The sequence below is a fragment of the Protopterus annectens genome, chromosome 1.part0, assembly GCF_019279795.1.
Source record: "Protopterus annectens isolate FY-2018-M chromosome 1.part0, PAN1.0, whole genome shotgun sequence".
NCBI classification, from domain to species: domain Eukaryota; kingdom Metazoa; phylum Chordata; order Ceratodontiformes; family Protopteridae; genus Protopterus; species Protopterus annectens.
In genome coordinates, this window is record NC_056725.1 from 199,502,329 (window position 1) to 199,520,679 (window position 18,351).

Here is an 18,351-nt window from a genome sequence, read left to right on the forward strand (position 1 = left end):
GATGCAACAGTTTGTTTAGAAACTGGTTGTCCCAGCTTGGAGTCCATGAAAGAAACAAACAGCTGATCTGTTTTCCTGATATTATTAGTTTTATCCAGCTAAACCTCAATTGCCTGTGAATTTCTAGAGAGTGTGGTATTCACTTTCCCCTATTTTGAAAAGAAGGTAGGTTGATGGCCTGGTTCAGGGTCAAATCATTAGCTACTTCAGACATGAAAGAAGGCTTGGCCCTAAGGCTTACCCTATCTTTATGGAAGATGAGAAAAGCAGGAGTGGCCAAGAGAGCATGAAGTTCAGAAAATCTGCGAGCTGAGGTGAGGGCCTGAAGAAGCACGGTTTTCCATGGGCAGAACTTCAGGATGGCAGAAGCTGCTAGCTTAAAGCAGGGCAAAGTACGTTTTTCCAACACAAAGCTATGCTTCCAATGACAGTAATGGGTTTCCTTGAAGTTTAAGGTGCAGAACTGATCCCACCACTGTCCTGGACATGAGCCCTGGCTCCAAAGGTAAGCATGCACTGATAACAGATAAATGGGCTTTCACAGAAGAATAGGCCAAACCAGACTGTAGAAGCTCACAGAGGTATTGAAATACCATGGGTATGTCTGACAAAAGGGGTTGCACTTGGTGTTAAAGGTACCAAGGGGAGAATTTTTTTCCACTTGGCTGGTTGTAGAGACAGTCTCTAGCAATTTCCCTTTCACAGAATAAAAAAGAAGAGGAACCAATGCTGTCTTGGTCAAAAGGGGGCCAGAAACAGAAGTTTTGGAGACTCCTTCTGGATCCTGAGCAGGGGTCCTAAAAGTAGAGGCAGAGGATGTTATGCACAGAGGAACTTTCTAGTCCACTGGAAGGAGATGACATCTGTCTTCCAAGCTACTGAGGGTGGGTTCCTGGTGCAGAAAACAGGAAGATGGTGATGATGTGTGGAAGTAAAAAGGTTAAATTGTTATGTTCCCCACCAAAGAGTGATAGCCTTGAAGATCTTTCAAAGACCTTTGACACACGAGGGTCCTCCATGTCCTTGCATAAGTAGTCTGTCACCACATTCTCCTGAAAGAGAATATATATTGCAGTGAGTGTAAGATTCAGGTGGGAAGCAATGTGCCAGGCCTCCTGTGCCAGCCTGCACAGGGGGTAGGATCTTACGCCTCTTTACTTGTTTATGTGCCACATCACTGTGGTGTTGTCTGTGTACACCAGCAGACTGCCTGGCTTCCAGAGATGGCAGAAGGTCTGCAGGGCCTGCAGAAGTGCCCTCATTTCTTTTAGGTTGATTTCTTTTAGTACATGAGCAGGCTACTCACTTCGAGCTTTGTGCACTCCTATTCAAGCCCCATGCCCTGTCCAACGTGTCTGTGAATAGGAATTAGTTGTGAGGGGCTGGAGAGAATGTAAAGCCCTAGTTGAGACTGATCTGATTGCTCCACCAACAAAGTTCCTTCTTGATGTAGGGCAGAAAAGGGGTGAGGTCATCAAGAGGGTGTGAGCATTGGGACCGCACCAATTGCAGATACCACTGTATTTTTCTCATGTGTAGTCTGGTGAGGGGGAGCATAGGAATTACGGAAAGCATGAATCCCAGAGCAATGAGGATCTCTCTTGCTGTGCAGTGAGTCTCTGTGCAGAGTGTTCTGAAATAGTTGGTCATGGAGGTGACTTTCTCCTGAGGCTTAAAGCCATGCATGGTGGAGGTGTCTAATCTGCACCCCAGAAAGGTCAAGTCCTGGGTAGGACTGAGTTGGAATTTTTTGAAATTAATAGTGAATCCCAAAAGAGTCTGGAAACTTACAGTGTAATGAAGATGCTTGAAGAAGATGTCCTTGGACAGTGCCTGGATTAGAAGGTCATCCAGATAAGGGAAGATTTACATGCTCTGAGTGTGGCAAAAGGCCACCACGGGAGATAAACACTTTGTGAAAACCCCTGGAGCTTTAGAGAGACCAATCAGTAAACTGAAAATGTGACAATCGAGTAAAGAACTGAAGAAATTTTCTGCAGGAAGGATGAATGGGAATGTACAGATAGGTATTCTTTAGGTCTCAGGTCACCAGGAAAATCAGAGGAAGAAGGAAAGGCAAAACAGTTTGCAAAGACAGCATTTTGAAGGTAGGCACTTTTAGTAATGAGTTTAATCGACAGAGGATGCAGGAGATTAATCTGCTTGGATGGAGGAAGGTGCATTCCCCAGACAGGATGTTCAGGACTCATTTGCCCAAGGTCACTGTTTCTTCAGAATGGGAGAGAGAGAGAAAATCTTCTTGAGAGGGGTTTGGAAGGGCTGGAAGTGAGGAGGGAGAGGGTAGGGAGATAATCATAGGAGCCTGCTACCAAACTGAAGCCTCCCAGAAGGAGTATCCATCTGAGGTTTATCTGGGAATCTTTTCTTACTTTCCTTTGCACATGAGAGGGCCTAGAGTCCCTCTTAACAAAGGAAGTAGATTTTTCTAGATAATTTCTATGACACCTAGGAACTGTAAAGGAGAAGCTGATGGCAGTCTTTCATTGTTTTACCCTGTTCTTGTAGTGCTTTAAAAAGACTGGCAGTTTGTGACAGGAGGTTATTATCCAGAGGAGCATCTAAGAGTTAAGACTTGAAGTCTTCAGGGCTAGGCTGACCTCGCAGCAAAGCACATCTGATGACTGAACCAGTAACGGCTGTCCTGGAAGAAGCACTCACTGCATCATACATTGCGTCTGGTTACTTGGGAAGCCTGGACCACTAAGTGTCTGACGCTCTGTGATGGCCTTACACAAGGACTGAAGCAAAGACAATAAGTACTTAGTCATTTGAGTTTGGCTGTGAAAGCCAGTGTGGAGGACAAGTACATTCTTTCCCCCATCTATACACTGCTTGACTGTCCTTATCAGTCGGGAGGACATCTTGAGACCAAGGAAACTGCAACACGATCTGCCACAGGGTTTGTGTATAGGTATTTAAGTTCATAAGGAAATTTGTAGAATCTATCTGGCCTTTTGGGTACTTAAGGTTGAAAATCAGGTGTGGATGCATTAGCCTGAAATGCATCCAGATAAGCCTCTAGCACAGGGGGGAAACTGGAGGTGGTGCATGAATGCCTATCTCTACAATGGTGTAGTACCTTTTTTGCACTTCTAATACTTACTTAGATTACCATTCAAAGTGCTTCATCATGCTTTGCAATGTTTCTCTGAAGGAAGCCACTTCTAATGCTGAATCAGGAGAGAGGGAGACTCCCTAGTCAGAGGATTGCTATTCTGCAGAATGTAGTTGGGAAGAGTAGTCCAAGGAATGGCTTGAATCCATCTCAGATTCCTCCTTAGAGAATGAGGGATCCAATGCCTGTTTCCAAGGTGTAACTTGTGTAGGCTGGGCCACTAAAGATGGAGGCTTTAAATAGCCCTGGAGAAAAATCAATCCATTCTTCTTCCCTGGCAGCTGAAGGGGACATTGTAAGTTTAAGTTTTTGTTTTTTTCTTTTCTGGGGTGACATCTGCTTGTACCAGCTTATGAGAGTGGCAAATTTTGATAAGTGTTCTGGGAAAAGCCGCGGTGGTGCAACGGTAGCGTTGTTGCCTCACAGCAAGAGGTTCTCCCGTTCGATTCTCGGCTGAAGCACCTTCTGTGTGGAGTCTGCATGTCCTTCCCGCGGTCGAGTGGTGTTCGAAAGACATGCGTAGAATGGGTGTGCCTTCGCTGAAGGTTGGGCGTCCAGCTGGCACCTCGGCACCCGTAAAAAATCTACTGCCAATCATTAACGGACCAGAGTTCCGCTGTGGCGACCCCTAACCAGGAAAAGCCGAAAGAAGAAGAACAACAAAAACATCAGTATCTAAGGGAGTCCGTGTGGGTCCTCCAAATAATAAGATGTGGTTCATTGGAGTATTCAGACTACAAGGCCTCAGGCATGGTTGTAGTAATGGCCTCTTGGGATACAGTTTGACGTACCTCAGGGTTGACCACCACAGCAAGTACATCCGATTTAGAGATGTCAGAACACGAATCCTCTGTTTTTTGTTTTTATTTTATTTTTTTCTTGGGCAGAAAGCTTATATCTGAGGATTCTGACATGGTAGAGAGGGTTAAGCATTTTAAACATTTTGTCTTGAGGAAAATATTAAGTGGAGAGCCTGGACAAGAGAGATTTTGGAAGAAACAACTGAAAAACAGAACAGGACCTGTAGTCATGTTCAGGATTTAGACAGAACGGGCACTTACTGTAAAAGTCCTTGTACTGAATCTGCCTACCGTACTCACATTTACTCCTCCTAGCTGACATCTAACAAATCAATACACATACAAAAGGTCAGTAAGGAAGGATTCACAACAGGGCAGTTATCTGAATCTGAAAAGTGAAGCTACACTAACAAATGACCAAACGACAACAGTCCATTGGGAGCAACAGCCTTTGTTTGGGCTTGCGGCAAGGTAGTCTGAGGATTACATATGTATGGTAGTCCATCTGTATACCCCTACACAGACATTCTAAGGTCATCTGGATATACATTCTCAGAAGGTAAAGCTTTGGTACCCTAGCCAGACTTTAGCAGATGAGAACACAATTGTTTTGAATACTGCAACAGTTATTTCAGTTGGGACATCATCAGATCTTTTGCAAATGTTGAAAATACTAGAATGCATTGTTCTAGAGGGTCCGTGGTTTGGTTCCATAGCTTTGTTTAGGGTCATTCTGCATGATGCACCATAGGAATACAAGACATGAATCCCTGAAGAAAGTGCACAGTGTAGTATCAGATTTCTTTGTTAAATTTTGAAAAAGCTATGACCACTACTCTCCACAAATCCATTTCCATATAACATTCACTTACAGAAATCCCTCAGATCATTTCAATATGAGCCCCACTAACCTCCTACACTCTTGCAGCATTTCTTCAACATTATACTGACAGTTGTTAGCCTTCTTACAGCTACTGCTGCAATGTAAAATAATCACAACAACCCAATCAAAGCCTAACTCTAGAAATACAGATTTGTAGCTTCCTTTTAATCCTTCTGGGTTTGTGTTATCTTGTCCCATAACCTGGTAAATAATTACAATTTGCCTCACAGCAAAAGAGTGTCAGTTGACATCTACATAAGACTTTAAAGGATGCAACACTGTTTGGTGGCACTGAGAAAGCAGGGCTGCTACATCCTTCCATCACATGCTTTACCATATTAAAACAGCCCTTGATCAGTTTAATGGCTATTAAGTGTACTTCACAGCAGTATATGAAAAACAGGCACTTAGCATTGCTGTTTGAGCAAGTTATTATGTCACAGTGTCTACCACATTCTGAACAAGTACTAAATGCATTAACACTAATACATCTATTGTCACGAACCCAGTTTATGCTTTTTTTAATTATTTACATATTTTTGTATTTTGTAACTGAATAATCCTAATGGAATACTAGAAAATTGAAATTCATTTCCAGTGAATCTCTGGAAGCTCAAGGAAGGTAAGTCATACAGTATGTAAATGGGAGCTAATGAGATTCAAACCCAAGTCTCCAACTTTACAGGTTAGTACCTTAAACATTATGAATTAATGCTTGCTTTGTATATCATGAGGCCTAACAGGCTTACCACTGACTGTGCTGGGCTCTTTGGTTCATCATCTGGCTTATTTTCTTTTTCATATTTGACTGACACCATCTTCGACTTTGGACTATCGAATATTGGTGACAGCAGCTTCTTGAGGTCAGGACTACAGTACTTCTCTGGGGTACGCAGCAGTTCTTCATCCTTTATGTTTGAAGGATTCAAAAAGGCAAACACTCTATTCTCCTTGACTCCTACAAGAAAAACATCTTATTAGATGCTGGAGCCTCAGCTTATAGTGGGTTACTACTATCCTTCACAAGCGCAAGTTATATAAAAATTATGTCCCATGTTCCACCAAGCTGCACATGTTCTTTGATCATAAATTAGGTGACTTTCCATTAATGTTATTGAAAAATTAGATCATGTCTCATGTATGTTCCCCATGAAGTGCAAATATTACCACTCCTTCAGCACACCTCTATGAAGGAAATCTGTCACTAATGAAAACTCCTCGTATAAGTTTTCAGCTATTCAATCCTTGTCTTCTATGCTACCATACTCTATGCAGTTCTGGCTGATCCTTCTAATATGAAAACAATTTCTGTACTGTCATCTGGTTACCCTGTTCAACATCTGCTGTTTTCTAATGTGCCATTTCAATTTCTATTTATCCCTAATTTTTTTCAAGGTGCAGTCTCACAATCTGGCATCATGAACATTTTCATATATGCCTGGGCCATTTTACCTGCACTTTTTTTTAAAGATTTCTCATTCTGTCAGTACATCTTTCAAAATGTACTTTCCTGAAAATGGACACAGTTTTTCAACATCAGCTACATATTCACCCTAACTAATTCAGAGGAAACATCATTTCCACCTAGCTGATACTGACCTTCAATGCAAACATAGTTAATATTCTCAGCTAACCACAGAACCCTGTGCTACTTTAATGCAACATTATATCCATGTCTGTGGGCACTATATAGCCAAGGATTTTATTTTGTTAGTGAACTCTCTAATGCCATAATTCTCCCAGTTATGTCATATAAGCTGGCATTCTATGAATTTTCTGGTATGAATACAATTTTCAATTATTTTACACTGCCTTTAAATGGCTCTGTTGCATCCAACATGTACCCACACGATATACCACCATTACAAGTAACCATGTCAGTTTACACCAATTTCTCATCTATTCCATCCCCTAACATTATATAGATAGTCTTAACTTAATATATGGCACCTACTATGTGCCTAGAAGCATCAGATTCCTTTATTAAACTTTGAAAAAGCTATGACCACTACTCTCCACAAATCCATTTCCATATAATATTCACTTACAGAAATCCCTCAGATCATTTCAATGTGAGCCCCAATAACCTCCTACACTCGCAGCATTTCCTCAACATTATACTACAGTTGTTAGCCTTCATACAGCTACTGCTACAGTGTACAATAACCACAACAACCCAATCAAATCAAGCTTAACTCGAGATATACAGATTCATGGCTTCCTTTAATCCTTCTGGATTCACGTTATCTTGTCCCATAACCACATCTAGTTTTATTCAAACCTGCAAGACTTTTCTAAAGCACTTCATTGACAACACAGCAATCACCTTTAAGTGTTCTCTTGAAAGTTCTCCAATCGTATAACGTCACACTATCACAGCTCCTTCAAATGTGGGACACAGAACTAGAAACAGCTGCCTTTGCAAAATACATACCAAATACGATGACTAAGTTAATCAATCGGCAGCATACCTCAGGAGTCCAGAAATCTAGATATAAAAATAATATAAAGAACAGCACATTGCTTTTACATTCACATGACTGAGACATTCAATACTAATTCTTAAGACAAACAGATGATGAATAAAGTGAGGATCTGAGCTCACCAGTACGTTCATGAACAGGACTGTTGCACATGTTCCCAAATGTACAAAGTAATCTCAAAGCAAATAAACGACACACAAATTCTCCCTTTTCTTGGACATCTAAAGTCTAGCTTGTAAATGTTTCATTTCTCCAGTCCCTGCTTGTCTCAGAACTTGTCAGAGATTTGGGATGCATGGCTAGGCTTAAAAAGGCCCTTGTGGTCGTTAGACTAGTAAACACCTAAGAACCTATTAATCTAAATTCAAGGCTCAAATACCTGGCATGCTTAAGTCAAGTGGAACAATGGCCTCTTCAGGTGATGCTGCCAGCTGGGAAAGGTCCTCTGTGCTCCTGTTCAGATGGGACCTGAGATCACCACCTTCGTCTGACGAGTTTGCCTTGGTATCTATAGCCTTGCCATTTGTCTTATGTTCTGTCTGCTCCAATGAGAATATATAGTCACTCTCTTCAACATTGCTGCAGGGCACAAAGGTAAAACGAAAAAATATTAGATCACTACAGAAGGAGCTGGATCAATTTTAAAAGGACAAAAAAACAGTTACTGTCCTAAATTAGTTAGTGTCACCTCCATAAAATTCCAACACGACAGGCATAAGGTACCATTCTGCTCGCTTATTTATTTAAGATGATGGTAATCATGAAAGTCACGCTTTCTTAAAAAATTAATTTTAATAAAAATGTTCAGTAAACAACACAGAACAGCAGACCAGTACATTTACACAGAATTATGGTAGAAACTATGGGTGTAAACAAGGGAGACAGAATCAAAGACCTCTTATGGAGGATCAGATAAATTTATCCATAAAACAGGAAAGTACATTTATGATTTTGTGTGTCACTTGGAACTCAATTAAGACTTCTAAGATGAAAGAAACAACTTCATAAATTATTTTTTAATAAAGCACTGTATTACTGGTATTCTGTTCTTATTATCCTAGTAGTCCACTCCAGGAAACCACAGAGAGTTTTCTTTTTGTCCAAATTTCCTTACATTGGCTTCTTAATATTCAGGTTCACATAAATCTGAAACCAGGTATATGTATCAACATAATACTGGAGTTTTTGCTTTCATTATATTTTTTTCTAATTACCTTGTGTGTCAGCAATAATTACTGTGGACAGAAGTTATTAACCTAACATACAAAGAATTAGACAGGTTAGACAGAGAACACAAAGACAATGGAATACATGTGATGCAATACCTTTTATTGGACCAATAAGGGTTTTGCAATTACCAGCTTAAAGACAAAGGCAGACAGTCACATAAGTTCATAGGTTGGTACTAAGCTATCTGCCCAAAGGCATATATTAGCCCAGCCACTTTATGCGGTATTCACCGCCCCTTTAGTAGTTCCCTAGACCCTTGTACTAGCAGCTAGTACCCTTGGCCCCTATCTAGTAGTGCTGTTGGTGTGATCCCCGGTGTGAACTTTCTGTTACAAATCCACTCATCAAGGTTCCTCTTGAAGACTGATAGTGAGGGGCTCTGTCTTATGTAGATCGAGACCCTGTTCCATAGTAAGGGAAGTCTCTGCGAAGGGAATCTATCCCTCCAGCATGTTCTATTCATTGTTGTGTTGAGGTTTATATCCCTAGAACGTGTAGCTCGAGTAGATTTGGTTTTGCTAAGATGCAGCATGTTCAACAATTCTGGGTTGGACATGGCTCTGTACGTTAGACAGAGATCGCCTCTGAGAAAGCAGTATGCAACAGAGAACAGTCTTAGCTTTTTCAATCGTGCTGCACAGGGCAACTGTTTGAGGCCAGTAATTCTCTTGGTTAGGTACCTCTGTGGTCTCTCCAGCTGTTGGAGATGTCTAGCCAGGTACATTCCAATTGGTGCAGTGTACTCAATAATGGGTCTGATGAGGGAAGAGTAGAGGGGCACCATTACATCCTTAGATCTTGATGCGAACCCTTTCATGATCAGATGGGTCACATAGAAGGATTTTCTAACCACTTTGGCAACATGGTTATCAAAGGAAAGCTGGCTATCTACTTGTGTCCCTAAATCCCTTATTTCTTCTTCAGATTTCAGGGGATTACCTCCTATGTTGTAGTTTGCAGGTACTCTGTTTTTTCCAAAGGGGGATTACTACGTATTTTTTTGCATTTAGCTTGAGACCATGGCTTTGACACCATGCATCAGTCTCATTTAGGCCCTTCTGGAGGATCTCCATGTCGGCCGGAGACTCTATTATAGCACCCAGTTTGCACTCGTCCGCAAACTTAGTCAGCCACAGCCCTTCCGTGCTTGCCTGTACTTCTGAGAAGTATATGCCAAACAGGAGGGGCCCCAGGACAGAGCCCTGAGGCACACCACTCATTACTGGTCTGGATTCGGACATAGATCCCGCTACTCTTACTTTATGGGATCTGTCTGAGAGCCAGTTTGTGATCCATCTTGTGACGTAAGGGTTTATGCCCAGGCTGGTGAGCTTATCAATAATACCCAAATGGGGAATGGTGTCAAATGCTTTAGCAAGGTGAAGGTAAGCCATGTGTACCTCCTTTCCCTTATATATAGCCTGAGTAACTATCTCAAAGAAATCCACCAGGTTCAGGAGGCATGATCTGCCCTTGACGAAGCCGAACTGTGTGGGGTCCAGCGACTGGAGGTTCCCAATCTCTCCATTTATGAGTTCCAAAATGATTCGCTCCATAGCCTTACAGATCAGACTGGTCAGGCTTATTGGTCGGTAGTTCCCAGGGTCAGTTTTGGCCCCACCCTTGTGTAGCGGGACCACCGTTGCTGTGTGCCATTCTCTGGGCACATATCCTGTGAAGAGGATGAGACTGAACAGGGTATTAAGATGCGGGGTTAATTCCTTTTGGAGCTCGCGTATGACACAGCCTGGGACACCATCTGGACCCATGCAGGCAGTGTTTTTAGCTTTAGATAGAGGCTTGTTAACCAACGTATCAGTAATAATTGGACTTACACAATCCCCTGGAATGGTAATAGGCCCTGTAGGTGGTGGTGGGGGGGGGGGAGGGAATTTGCACTGAACCTGTCAGCCAAGATGTTGGCAATGTCAGAAAGGTCAGTGTATTTTGTTCCATTTTGTACTAACTCAGAACAGACCTGAGCGTTGCCATTTAGGTTTTTGACGTAGCCATAGAAGGCCTTATGGTTATCCTTGGCGTCCTTGGCAACTTTCTTTTCAAAATTAGCTTTAGTTGACTTGATGAGGGCCCTCAATTTCTTACTAATGCTGATCAGGGATGATTTTTCTACTTGAGATTTGGCCTTTTTTGTATAAGTCTCCTCCTTTTATTGTAAAGTTTGCTTATGGCCGGGGTCCACCAGACTGGTTTCGTCTTGCTTGAGGAAGGAGTCTTGATTTTATTTGGGATAGCATGGTCCATGCAATCCTGAAGATGCATATAGAGTGCCTTGGTGTAGGGTTCCGCATCCTGGATATCATTATCCTTCTGCAAGGGAATAGTGAAGCTTTCCACTTCGGATGCAAGTAGTTTGAAGTTTTCTTTGGAAAGGTTTTTGACTATGGTTTTTTTGATTGGGGGAGGTGGAGGGGTGAGGATGTCCAGGGTTATCAGTTTGTGGTCGGATCTGACCAAGGAGGGAGTGATAATGGGTGTGGTACAGTGGGCGCCCATATTTGTGATGATTAAATCCAATATGTTGTCCCCTCTAGTGGGGGACCATACTAGTTGTTCAAGGGCATTTGAATTTATAAATTCTATGAATGACTGAGCATAGGAGTTGGAACATTGGTAGTTCGCCCAGTCTATACCAGGGTAGTTGAAATCACCCAAGATTATGGTGTTGGGTAGGACCTTTATATTTTCCAATGTCTCAAGGAATGCAGAGTGAGCATCTTGGGACATGGTGGGCGATTTATAACCGGCTATGACTTGAAATGTGGTTTTGCCTGCTGATAGTTGCGCATGGATGATCTCTGGGGCATCATGCTGCGCTACTAACCTGGAGATATGGGTGTCCTTGATGAATATGGATACACCTCCGCCCTTTGTACTGCGATCCGGTAACTGAGGCCGGAAGGTATGATATGAATTGTAACCTGGCAGTGCTGGGGTGCTCTCTTGAGCCTTGAACCAGGTTTCCGTCACTGCACAAACATTGATTTTCTCCATGCTGAGGAGAGCCTCGAGTGTGTGCATTTTGAGGTTGAGACTTCTGGCGTTGAGTAGCATTACCCTTAGTTTTTGGTTACCTGTGCTGGTTATGGTGGTTGGTTTGTCCTTTGAGCCTTGCCTAAAAAAGGCACTATGGGGATGGCAAGAGCCTTGGCCAGTATTCGAAAACCTAGGTGTGACAGGTGCAACCCATCTCTGGCAAAACAGCAAGGCTTGTCTATCATGTCATCCCAGGCAGACAGACACTGGATCCCCTTAGAATGACACCAGAAGCTTAGCCAATTGTTGAAATTGATCATTTTGTCTTTGTATTGTGGTATCATTCTAGGTGAAGGTAGTATGCTACTCAAGGTCAGGGTCATACCAGCTTGGGCTACATGATCAGAAGGCTCCTCAATGTCTCTTTTCATGTAGTCCAGGGAGGTACGTCTTACATCATTCACACCAACATGTACAATGACAGCGTGATACTTGTACTTGTTCTGGAGTGACCTAAGTGCTTGTGTTATGTGGCGGATCTGAGCACCCGACAGGCAGCTGACAGTAACCTTCTCCTTGTTTAGCCTGGTGAGTGGAACATCTGTCTGCCTTACTATAGAGTCTCCTATTACTAGCGTGTTAGGTATGGTGTTTTGCCTTAAGGGCTGTTGTGAGGCACACTGCTGAGGTGAATTATGTGTTATGTATGCCACTTTGCCCTGCTTAAGAGAGCTGTCCAACTTGATTGCGATTAGAAAAGAATGAACCTACCATGTCTGTTAAAAATTATGTCTTACCATAACATTCCATCTGTGTTGTTCATCTTCTTTCATTCATCACTGATGGGTTCGATTCTGAGCCCTAGGAACCAAGTCAGCCTATTACCAAGCTCGCGCCAGCCAAAAACTCTTGAGCTAAGCTTCTACCCACAATGCCCTTCTCCCTGTTACCTCAGATCGAATTTGCCCGTGAAAGACCAGGAAAGCAGAGGCCCCCTCTGTGCAAATGCCCTAAGACACCACTTGGACCCAAAGTATCCCCCAGGAGCCTTTGGAGGGGGAAGGAGGGTGGGAAGTGATGAATAAAAGAAGATGAACAATACAGACGGAACGTTATGGTAAGACATAACTTCTTTATCTGATGTTGTTAATCTTCTTTCCATTCATCAGTGATGGGACAGAATCCCAAGCTACCTTGAGATACATGGGCGGCCCTTATGGAAGAAAGTTCCTGAGTACCACTGAGCCAAAGGCAGCTCTCACTCTGTAGACCACATGCAATTTGTAATGATAGATGAAAATGTGGGGTTTAGCCCAAGTGGCTGCTGCACAAATATCATCCATAGACGCCCTGGAGTGGAAAGCTACAGATGTTGCCACAGCTCTAGTGGAATTGGCTTTAACCAGTGGCATAGGTTCTTTTGTGGAAGAATAAGAGATGCGTTTACAGTCCCTTAGCCATTTCGATAAAGTAATCTTGGATACAGAATTTCCCATTCTAGGTCCAGAAAAAGGAAATGAAAAGCTGGTCAGACTTGTGCATAATTTTGGTTCTGTCTAAATAGAATCTCAGTTGTCTGTGTACATCCAAGGAATGTAGACAGTACTCTCCTTTATTAGAAAAATGCAGAAAGAACACTGGTAGGTCAATGGACTGATTGATGGAGAAGTCAGAAACAACCTTGGGGAGGAAAGATAGATTCGTCTGGAGTGATAGACCAAACAGGGTCTCTTGATGCACAGTGCCTGTACCTCCGAAACCCACCTGGCTTATGTAATAGCTACCAAAAACAAGGATTTCCAAGACAAAAATTTCAGGTCACACCGCTGCATGTTAAAAGGGGGTTGAGTCAAAGACTGTAGAATTAACATGAGGTTCCATGGCTCTATAGGCTATCTGACAAGGGGCCTGATGTGTGAGACTCCTTTGAGAAAACTTTTCCATAAATGTAGTGAGATAAGAGGAGTACTGTCCAGCCCATTATGGTAATTCAAAATTGCAGCCAGATGTACTCGTATGGTTGAGGCTGCAGCACCCTCCTCAAAAAACTTAGACAAGTATTGCAAAACTGCTGTGGCTGGAGCCAAATACGGATCTAGCATGTTATCCTTTGACCAGAGAGAAAACCTTTTCCATTTATCTGGATCACTTTGCATTTCAACTGATGAGCTTTCTTTAGGAACTGTGGGATCAGAGGAATGGGGGGATAAGCATAAAGAAGTCCTGTGGGCCAATCGTGAATAACAGCGTCCCTCGGGGACTCTCCCTTTGGGGGGAATAGGGCAAAATAGCTGCTGCACTTGTTGTTTGATGGGGAGGTGAAAAGGTCGCAGCATGGTTGGCCCCAGTGGCTGAAACTTTCTGCTGCCACATCAGGATTGAAGGACCGCTCACGGGGCAGGAGAATACATCTGCTCAATTTGTCCACAATCACATTGGAACTCCCTGGGATGTGCATTGCTATCAGAAAGCGGTTGGAAGCTATCGCCCACTGCCAAATCCTCATGGCCTCTCGACATAAGGGATAGGACATGGTTCCTCCTTGCTTGTTGATATAACAGACCACTGGCATGTTGTCTGACTGGATTGTAATTGTCTCAGAAGGAAGAACCAGATGAAATGCCTGCAACGCTAACAGCACCACTCTCAGTTCCAGAACGGTGATATGCAGGTTGGCCATGTACCTTGGACCATCTTTCCCTGGAAATGGCCCCTCCACCCGATCAGGGAAGCATCCGTGATCACAATGGCCTTGAGCTGAGGGGACTGGAAAGGGTGACTCCAAAGTTCTGTCTGGCTTCATCCACCAAAGAAGGTCCTGTTTGCAGGAGTTGGTTATCTGGATCTGGAAATTCAGAGGGTGGTGATTCGGGAACCACTGAGAAAAAAGAAGCTATTGGAGAATTTGCATGTTTGCGGGATTGAAGCTGCCATGGATCCTAGGGCTTGAAGAACTTCTCTCGCTGAGACTTTGTTTTGACAGAGTATCACCCGGAGTTGAAGCCTCAATCTCTGGAGTCTGTAAACTGGGAGTGACACCACACAGGATTGGGTGTTGAAGACTGCTCCAATAAATTCTATCTGCTGGGTTGGGACTAGGTTTGACTTCTCCTAGTGTACCGTTATCCCCAAAATCTCCTCTAGAGAAAGTGTGTATTGTAGAGCTGTTACCAGAAGACACTTGGTGGGGGTGGTGAGGAGAGCATCGTCCAAATATGGAAACACCTGGAATCCTTGCAGTCTCAAGTGAGCTTTGACCACTGCCATGCACTTTGTGAACACTCTGGGGGCTGTAGAGAGATTGAACGGCAGGGTACAAAACTGTTAACGATTGGCTCCTAGCCGGAAGCGAAGCAGACTCCTGGAGCACTTGTCCATTTTGATATGGTAATACGCATCCTGGAGATTCATCGAGTACATCCAATCGCCCTCCCTCGGAAAAGGGAGGATGGACAGAACAGTGACCATCCGGAATTTGTTTTGGGCAACAGACTTGTTCAAGCAGCTGAGATCCAGAATGTGTCTCCAGTCCCCTGTCTTTTTTGGCATTAAAAAGAATCTTTAGTAAAATCTGGATCTGCATTAGTCTGGTGGGACTGGTTGGATGACTCTTTTTTGGCATAGCTTTTCTACTTCTGAAGCTGCCTCTTCCCTCTGACTGGGTGGAATGTCAGGAAATTTTGTTGCAAGTTTTGGATAAAAAATAAGGGGAATGGTATAACCTCTGGTAATTATACTCTGCACCCAATGATCGGTGGTAATAGAGTGCCAGGCAGCTTGGTGCAGACAGAAATTACCCCCGACTGCTTCCAGAGGCAAGCAATCAGGCAGCTCTTCAGAAGCGCTGGTAAGACTGTCCAGAGAAAGTCTCTGGAGTCTTGGTTACATGGATCCCCTTTGCCTCTAGAGAGGCGTCTTCTGGATTCGTTACCCCCTCTGCCTCTGGGGGTATCATCACCACGTGTGGCACGGAAAAGAGCCTGAGATTTTATTTGCCACATCTTTCCACTCCTCTGGTTCCTAGAAAAGGAGCGTTGGGGATTGGACAAATGAAGGTCTATGGCAGAAAGGGTCTTACTGTCCTGCTAGCACCTGGCTAGGGTGTCCTTCACTTTGGAACTAAAAAGGGAAGATGCTTCGACAGACTTGAAGGGATCTGCGAAGTCATAAATGCGCATCCAGGCATGGCGCCTCATAACAATGCCTGAACCCGCAGCTCTAGCCGCCCCTTCGGTTGCATGTGAGAGCAATCTCATGGATGAGTTGGAGATCAATTCCAAGGTAGCCAGCTGTGAGGCAACTTTGTCCCGTACCTCATCAGACATCTGTCCTACGAGTGTTCCAGACAGTTCTGAGATCAAGTCTCTTTGGAGCCTTGTAAAATGTGCCAAATAATTCAGAGACCGAATGGCCAAGGTCGCTGATGCAAATACTCACTTCCCCCATCTGTCCACGGCCCGGGACTCCCTGCTGGGCAGATGGACAGCAGGACTCTCTTCAGCCAGATCCTTTTTTGTGGCCGCTGCCACCACCACAGTATCAGCTGGTAACCCTCTGGACCAGTCTGGGTTCTCCTTGGGAGGGGGAAAGAATTTTGTCAGGTCTCTGAGGGATCACCTCAGTAGAGTCAGGGTTCTTCCATGCATGTTGCACAATGAACTGGACTAGCTCGTTAGCAGGCGGGGTCACCCATGAGGTAGATGGCCGGGGACGTAAAGCCTGCAGGAACACGGATTCCTCAGAGGAAGGGTTGGAGGGTTTCCAGTCACCCCTCTGCTTTAACATTTCCAGGATGTCTCAAAAGGAGACATCATCAGGGGGTGACCGAGGGGACCCCTCATCATCATCATCATCATCATCCATGTCTTCTGTTAAAGTCTCTTCCGGTGAGTCAACATGCTTCCTCTTGCACAATCTCTTCCATGGAGGCTCTTCATTGGGGGCGTCCGAGGAGGACTCGGAAGAGTGGGTGCCCTGAACTGGGGTTTCCTGCTGCTTCCCTGCCCAGTGCCCTGGGGAGGTGGTCTGTGGCAGCTGTAGCTCAGGGGGAAAAAAACTGGGGTTCTGACATCAGCGGAATGCTTCCAGAAGCGAGTGCCCTCTCCATCATACTGAAAGCAGGTCCACCCGAAGAGGGATGGGAGCCTGGAACCGAGAGGGACAACCTCGGAACCGGGGTCACACCCCTCTCCATCGAACCCACTGCCGAGGATGGAGCCTCAAGCTGGATTGGTGCAGAGGAGGCTACTGCCACCGAGGGCGGAACCGAAGGACCACACGGAACCGTGCCCAGAACCGAGGAGCCCACTGCCCAATCACAAGATTGAGGAAGGACCAGTTCAGCAGGAACCAAGGACCACAGGGTTGGACCTGGAGCCTCAGTGAGGTCCACTACAGGCGCTGAGATGGGGGTTCCGGGAAGGATGTCGAACCAGAAGGCTTCGGAACCACAATGGTTGAAGGAAGAGAATAGGATGGAGTCCGTGGAGAGGACAACCCAAGCCCTGCCAGAGGATGGGTGGCATGGGCTGAAAGGGTCCTAGTGGATCTATTGGATACTCGGGATGGGGAGTCAGGTCAATCCAAGAATGAGCTATACACCTGACCTAAGAACGGGTCTACAGACAGAGAGTATCGGCTCCGTGGTGTGTGATCTGCAGGCATCGATGTCTCGAGTTTAGAGACAGGAAGTAGTGGGGTCAAATCCAGTGTTGCCGTAACAGAGGTCAGTGCCAAAGGGACACTCGGAGCTGAAATGGGAGGTCCAATCATCACTGCAGAGATATGCATCGAAGGTGTGCACTGTGCCGAAATAGCCACAGGTGCCGAAGTTGTAGCAGGGAGGTGAGATCTATAGTCGGTGCCAGAGGTAGTACTGGAGCCGGCGATGAAGCTGTCACCGATATAGCAATAATCGAAGTGCTTTATGCTCCGAGGATAACTTTTGAATTTTTGGTTTCACAGACTTACCCTGGTCACCTGAGGGTGAAGAGGGAACCAAATGGGGCCTTTTCTTAACTTTCATAGGAGGGGTTGAGACCTCCATCGCAGAAAGGGCCTCTGAAAAGGGAGATTTAAGTAGTCCCTTCAAAATTAGTTTGTTCTTGCAATCGTTGAGAGTGCGTTGGATGAAACTTTGCCAGATCCCATAGGGAGGCTGCACTGAAAGGTGGAACACCCCCAAACAATAAACGCAATCATCGTGAGAGTCACTATTAGGTAGTTTACCATTACACGAGGTACAGTGTTTTAAACCCGATGTAACCTTCTTATCCGACATCTTGAGAAGTAAACACAACAATTCAAAACTTCAGAAAAAATGAAACTCTAATTTCCTAAGACAGAAAGGATTTAAACACAAGCAGAGAATCACAACAAATCTAGTAACAAAAACACAGCAACTAGAGTAGAAAGAACAGGGAAGGAATACCAACTATGGTATTCAAGGAATACCACAAGCGTAAAGAGAAAAGGGTCGTACCAACAATGGTACTGAAAAAGGTAGAAGAGAGAAAAATATCTAAAACTACTGTAATTTGACAGGAAAAGAACTATAGCTCACAAATTTTTAGAAGCAAACAAATTTTTTACACAAATGTTAAAAAAGTTTCCACTTAGCTGAGAGCTTGGCTGAAATGCGGCTTTACGGCTATGTGCCAAACGAGATCTGAGGTAACAGGAAGAAAGGCATTGTGAGTAGAGGCTTAGCTCGAGAGTTTTTGGCTGGCGCGAGCTTGGTAATAGGCCGACTCGGTTCCAAGGGCTCGGAATCAAACCCATCAGTGATGAATGGAAAGAAGATTAACAACATCAGATCAGTACTTT

At 44.2% G+C, this 18,351-nt stretch overlaps 1 protein-coding gene across 1 annotated transcript in view; it reads right to left on the reverse strand.

The window, feature by feature from the left end:
* Positions 1-18,351, reverse strand: part of LOC122789989 (hypoxia-inducible factor 3-alpha-like) — a 925,419-nt gene that overhangs the window by 189,246 nt on the left and 717,822 nt on the right. Inside the window, exons 9-10 of the mRNA XM_044057541.1 lie at positions 7,682-7,881; positions 5,569-5,777 (exon numbers count right to left, since the gene is read on the reverse strand). Of these exons, the coding sequence (XP_043913476.1) occupies positions 5,569-5,777; positions 7,682-7,881 (409 nt within the window). The remainder of the gene's footprint in view (positions 1-5,568; positions 5,778-7,681; positions 7,882-18,351) is intronic.